At 59.7% G+C, this 6,005-nt stretch overlaps 1 protein-coding gene across 3 annotated transcripts in view; it reads left to right on the top strand.

Moving 5' to 3' along the window:
* The first annotated feature begins 403 nt into the window (after positions 1 to 403).
* Positions 404 to 6,005, top strand: part of MKX (mohawk homeobox) — a 50,582-nt gene continuing 44,980 nt past the window's right edge. For 2 of the 3 annotated variants that reach the window (XM_086861847.1, XM_086861864.1), the window contains exons 1-3: positions 404 to 603; positions 1,975 to 2,221; positions 4,142 to 4,301. In XM_086861847.1, coding sequence (XP_086717973.1) covers positions 513 to 603; positions 1,975 to 2,221; positions 4,142 to 4,301 — 498 coding nt within the window. In that variant the 5' untranslated portion in view covers positions 404 to 512. Of the gene's footprint in view, positions 604 to 1,609; positions 1,744 to 1,974; positions 2,222 to 4,141; positions 4,302 to 6,005 lie in introns of those variants that run through there. The other variant, XM_086861853.1, reaches the window with a different exon arrangement.

Raw genomic sequence — 6,005 nt, 5'->3', positions numbered from 1 at the left:
ACTGCTCCCCTTTGCCCACTTCTCCCCCAGCTGGTTCCTGAACGCTCTGGCCATGTCACGTCCTGACAGGCAGCCTTACCAGGGCTTTGCCCAGCAGTCTGTGGAAGTGCAGGATGCACAGCCTGCACGGGGGCACTCTTGTGGTTATTTACATTTTCCTACCTTCTGTTTTCTCGGCAGGGGGCTGGCAGCAAGTTGTTCATGTCTTTTCCTCCCACTCTAGGGACAGTCATTTTTCTCCCAGGACATTGGGGCGTCTCCGGTGCATTGCCCTTCCCCAGCCTCTCCACTGCTCCCCGTCAGCAAAGTGAGAAATGACAATCGGATCGGTGAATCCCGATGCCAAGCTGCCCCTCTGCCAGGGCGCCTTTCCCCAGTGCGTGTGGCTGTGTGACGTCACGGAGAGCGGCAGTGACGTCACTCATAGTGGCGGAGGGTGCTGAATTGGGGTGAGCCCCAAAAAGGACCCCACGGCGGCTGAGCCCTGGGGGGCTGCGGGCGGTGGTCCCCAGATGTTTCCCCCTCCCTCGCCGCCGGCGGAGAACGGCGTGCCCTCCGCGGGGGCCTCTGCACAACGCGGCAGGGAACGAGGCCAGGGTGATGGTAAGGGGCGGCGGGACACAAGCGGGGGCGGTATGCAGACTCAGGTACTTTGGGGTCACGCTTTGTGGGGCCAAGGACGGGGACAGAGAGGTGCCATGGAGAGCGTGGAGTGGCGGCTGGTGCCCGCACGAGGGATCCGCGCCGCGCACGTCCCGCCGGGCCCGCAGGCGGCCGCTCCCGTTCACCCGCGGCGGTCAAACAACGTCTGAATTACATCCTTGTAAATACTGACTGGGGCCGTCCTCCTTTCTGCCCGCCGAAAACCAAAACGTTAAGACTGGCTGGGCCGGGCTGCTGCTCCGCAGGGCTGCGGTGTGCAGGGGGTGTGGGGCGGCAGGGCCGAGGGAACGGGGGCACATCCGTGGGAGCGGCCGGGGGCGCCCGTAGACATCGCGGGCAACGGAGCATCTCTGCCGGCCGCGCCGGGGATGCTAAAGGCAGCGGGCTGTCCCCCGGCTTGGGACAACCCTTACAACCCTTGGGCGGGGGGTAGCGGGGGACACAACACACAAGAGAAGAAGGGGAAGCGTATTGAGGGATGGTTCCTGGCATGGCATCATTAAACACCTGTGTTAATGAGTGGCACGGGGCTGCGGCTGCGCCTCTCACCCCCGACGGGGGTCTCTCCCGCGGTCAGCGTGACACCAGCCGCTGTCCTCAGACGCCTTCCTCGGGAGGCTCCCCCGTACAGACGGTGGACAGCCCAGCCGTGCACTGCCGTACCCTCAGATGCCCCTGGCCGGACCGCTACCGCCCCTCCCCGCAATGCCCCTCGACGCCGCTCTGCCCGGGGGGGCCGTGCCCTGGCTGGGGCTGCTGGGGTCCCCTCGCCAGCGGTGACTCCCCCCGGGGATGGGGAGCGGCAGTCCCGACAGTTCGAGTGGCTGTGCGGCGGCAGTGCCTCCGGGCGCCGGCTCTGCGCATTTGGTGGTCGTTAAAAACAATTTGTTTCCCTCCCCGTTTGGGGAGGGGGAAGGGGAAAATCATTCCGGGGGAGGGGAGGGGAGGGAAAGGGAAGGGAAAAGGGGGGAAAAAAGGAGTGAGAGAGCAAGCGAGACAGAAACACCAAAGCCGACAGAAAACCCGCGCTCCGAACTATTGCGACACTGAGCGAGGAGCGCGGCGAAGGCTGGCGGCGAGGTGCGAGTGCGAGCGGGCCGGGCCGTGGGAGCGGGCCGGGCCGAGGAAGCGGACCGGGGCTGGGTGGGGGGGCCGTGAGAGCGGGCCGGGCCGTGGGAGGGGCGGGCTGCCTCCCCCCCGTGGGTGGGCAGGCGGCGCCCGGTGCCTCCGCGCTGCCGCCCCGCCGGTCGCGCCGGGCGGGTCTCGGCGGTTCGGCGCGGCTGCCCGGTGACCGCTGCCGCCTCCCCGCAGCGCACAGCGAGCCCCCGCACCTCGGAGCCGGCGGCCAGCACGACGGCGGCCCCCAGACCCCCACCATGAACACCATCGTCTTCAGCAAGCTCAGCGGCCAGGTGCTTTTCGAGGAGGACGCCAAGGAGCGGGAGCGGAGCGGCCGGTCCTACGTGGGGGTGGTGGAAGGCCCGCACCACGCCGAGGTGCTGCTCCCCGACAGCCCGTCCATCAAGGAGAGCCTCAGCCTGCGGAACCGGCGGACGGGGTATGCCGTGCGCTCGTCTCCGCGCCGCGCACCGGCTTCGGGGGCGGCCCTGCCCGCGCTGCCGGCGCTCCCGGCCGCCGCGTCACCGATTTGGGGTTGCGAGATGGGTCTCTAGCTGGGTCTTTGCCCGCGACCCCGGGTTCGTATTCTCTGGGATTTTCATTCCACAGCTACGGTGGGAAATTCCGGCAGTAGGTGATGCAGGGGCGTCCGATTGGGCTGGAATGTACCGGACACAGAGCTCCTGTCCTGCTCTGCTTGACCTCCCCCTCTGGCTCCGAACAAAAACGAGCCGAGAACACCGGGGCTCCACCGGCTTGTTCGGGCGCTTCATGCAATTAAAGTCTCCAAAGCAGAGGCGCCAGGCGGGCCGTGTGAGGCCGGGGGCCCGGGGTGGCGGCGCGGCCGATTGCCGGCGGCAGCGGCGGGCGGGCGCTGCGCGGCCCCGGCACTTGTTCCGCCGTCCCCGCGGGTCCGCAGCGCACCGAGCGAGCGGAAAGGAGCTGCTATGTCAGTGCGGTCCCAGGGATGGGATTTAGAACGGGCTAGCGTGATGCCAGTCAGGGGCTGGATAACGTGATGTTAGGATCGGGTTTGCTAAAACGGCAGCTGAGGCTAAGCCGCCCAAAGCAGTTTGTTTTTTTGTGGGGGGGGGGGGGGATCTTTTTCGATTTGTTGTTTTTTGGAGGTTAGGTTTGCTTTTTTATGCTGGAACAGGTGAAATACATGGTGATGAGAGGACGTGCGAGCTCTGGCGCGTTGACAGCCGTAGCTCGAAGGGTTGAACGGGCGAGCGCTGACCAGAGGTTTCGGGTCAGTGTTACAAAGTAAAGACCGAGGAGCACACTCGGGCAGCTGCGAAGCCTCGAGGTCCCGGGGAGCTGCTTGTACTGACGAATTTCCACCTTGGCGATTGCATCAGCTGGCAGTTCTCGCGGCGGTGCTGGCGGGGGACGCAGGTGTGTGTCAGTCACCGGGCTGTTGCTGCAGCCGGTGGCGGCGGAGCGCGGCAGCCCCGGGAGCGGCGGCCCGGCCCCGTGGCGCCCCCTGCCGGCGGCCCCAGCCCGCCTCTGGGCTTTCTCTAGGATTCCGCCGGGTTTCTTCACTTTTTATTGGAGACCTTTTTTACAAAGGGACACCATTTTTTTTCTTTTTTATTTTTTCCTTTTTTATTTTTTTTTTTTTTCTTTTTAGCGGAACCCGGGTTTCGTTCCCCCGGCATGCGCTGTCTCCCTCGGCAAGCGCGGGGCTTTGCGGGCTGCCTCGCGTCGCTGCCGGCGGCTTTGGGAGAGGCACGCCGGCTCCGAGGGGCGGAACGATCCAGGAGCTGCTCGGTGCCGCGGGTATCTCTTGAGTATCAGCGGGAAATAAACCCGGGCAGGGGAATCAGGCTGGGCTGGCCCCGGGGCAGCGCGCACCGCAGCTGCGGGATGCGCGGCCGGCCGTGCGAGATGCGGCCTGGCCGCCCTGGAAAGCCCCTCTGTGGACAGACCGGCCACACGCCTGTCAGGCGCCGAGCACCGAAAACATCGGGACACTCGCACCGCCGGAGCCCCGGCCCCGCTGAAATCCCCGCGGGGCCGCCGCCCGGGTCCGCAGCGTGACCGCGGCCATTCGCCGGCTCTGAGTCCGCTCGCCCGGGACCTGCACGGGCAGTTCGGGGAGCTGGCGGCGTCACCTCCGTCCAGGCCCAGGGCTGCGGCTGTGGAACGTCCCCGAGCACCCCGCGAGGCCGGAGCTCGGCTCCTCCGGGCAGGGCGCACCCCGGGGTGGGCACCCCCCGAGCTGGGTCCCCCCTCGGACGGGGCGCATCTACCGCGCCCCGCAGGGGAGCCGGGGGCCAGGCGGGGCAGCGGGCAGGGCTCGGGGAGCGGGCCGGTGTCCGCAGCTGCGGTCCTCAGCGCCCCTTCTCCGCGGCAGGGCGCGGCAGAGCGGCGGGAAGGTGCGGCACAAGCGGCAGGCGCTGCAGGACATGGCGCGGCCGCTCAAGCAGTGGCTCTACAAGCACCGCGACAACCCATACCCCACCAAGACGGAGAAGATTCTGCTGGCCCTCGGCTCCCAGATGACCCTGGTGCAGGTAAGGAAGGGAGCCCTTTACCCCCACCTCCAAAAACAGCTCTGAGGCGTTTCGTGGACGGGAGGGATGGGGACAGCATCTCCAAACTCCTCTGTGACCTGAGCTAAGGACGGTGCTGGGTATCGGGGAGCATCAGAGTGCAGCCAGCAAGGCCAGGGGTCCTATGCATATCCTTCTTCCACTCTCCCCTGGGCTCCCCCACCCCAGCAGGACCATCTCCCTCAAACAGGAATTAGCACATCTGAGCTATCATGGCTGGAGAAGTGCTTAAAGACAACCACCAAAAAGTGTGTGCTTGCCCTCCTAGGAAGAGATGCCCTCATCCTTTCATCTCATTCATAAATACAATGAAAATATTTTTGCTTAGTCTTTAAAAATTCTCAAGTAAAAAATATCAGCCATGGGAGATTTCAGCACAGAATAGGAATTGCTGAGGAAATCGCAGGGACCTACTCTTCCCTTTTGAAAAGGGGATAGGGTGGAAACTGTTCTATTGTTCTGATAATAATTGTCATCACCTGTTGCTCAGACATCAGCGTTACCGTACACACAGTGTGCAATGGCTCAGCACACCCAGTCTTGCAGGAATTATCATTGAAATATAATTAGATATGGGGAGTAATTGTTTTGCTCTCAGGTAATTCTCCCCTGAAGTGACTGGCAGTTGTCTTGCCAAAAGAGGCATATATTTTGCTGCAAATGTTTATAAATCTCACTTCTTTGTTCTCTTTGCCATCTGGCCGCTCTACTGAAATCTGTGGTTAAATGCTATCAGTTGCCGAGTGATGCTATCTCAGGTCTGGATGCTGCAAAGATTTATGCATTGTGAATAATCTAATTTCCTTACTGCAAGCTACTGCTAGGTGCGTAAAATGAAACCCATGTGTTTGCAGGATTGGGTCCTCATCACTCTGCCTAGCACGTTATGTGTCACTTTGCAAAGGACACAAAGAGATCAAAGTAACCTAAAGTATTAGAAAAAGACAGGTAGTAATTCAGCTTTATTATTTTGAGTGCCCCTTCAAAAAAACCTGTACTATGAACTTCAATTCTAGTAATGGCAAAATGGGAAATCTTTACACTTCAGTACCTCACGATGAAATTATTGCCCTAGTAAAAACACTGTAGCTTTGACAAAAATAATATTAATGTCTCAGAAAATGCCAGTTATAACTGGAAGATATAGTTGAAACAACTTCTCTTGCTTTTAAAAAATTTACATGAAAGGCTTAAACTATGATTACATAAACATTATCCCTTCAATGGCACAATTCAATACGAGTATTTTACTGGAGTATGGCTCTTAGAATATCCCTGTATTTTTACATGAGATTTAAAACATATATTCACAATATGTGTTGGGACACTTTCACATTCATGACGTCTTGAGGTGTTATTCTGTTCTTTTAAAAGTGCCTCAGAATGAACAGAGAAGGAAAAAAAACTGGTGGGGTTTTGCAGGATTTCTCCTGTGGCAGCTTTGATAAATCCTGATGGGGATAGGATGTGTTAACCTTTATAAAAGCACCAAGTGAGCCATGGCCAATTCTCCACTGAGTTTTATGATCTACATAAGGTGTAGAATAAAATTAAAAAGGATTGGGGAGGCCTGCATTTAGGTCTGTTAGACCTCTGTCACTCTAGTGAATTTTCACTGAAGGTGAATTTGACCAGTTTTGTTTCTATGAACTGTAATATTTGAAA

The sequence above is a fragment of the Cyanistes caeruleus genome, chromosome 1 (assembly GCF_971803275.1).
Source record: "Cyanistes caeruleus chromosome 1, bCyaCae1.hap1.1, whole genome shotgun sequence".
Lineage (NCBI taxonomy): Eukaryota > Metazoa > Chordata > Aves > Passeriformes > Paridae > Cyanistes > Cyanistes caeruleus.
Note: the sequence above shows the minus strand (reverse complement) of the source record. Positions and strands in the feature narration are given on the sequence as shown.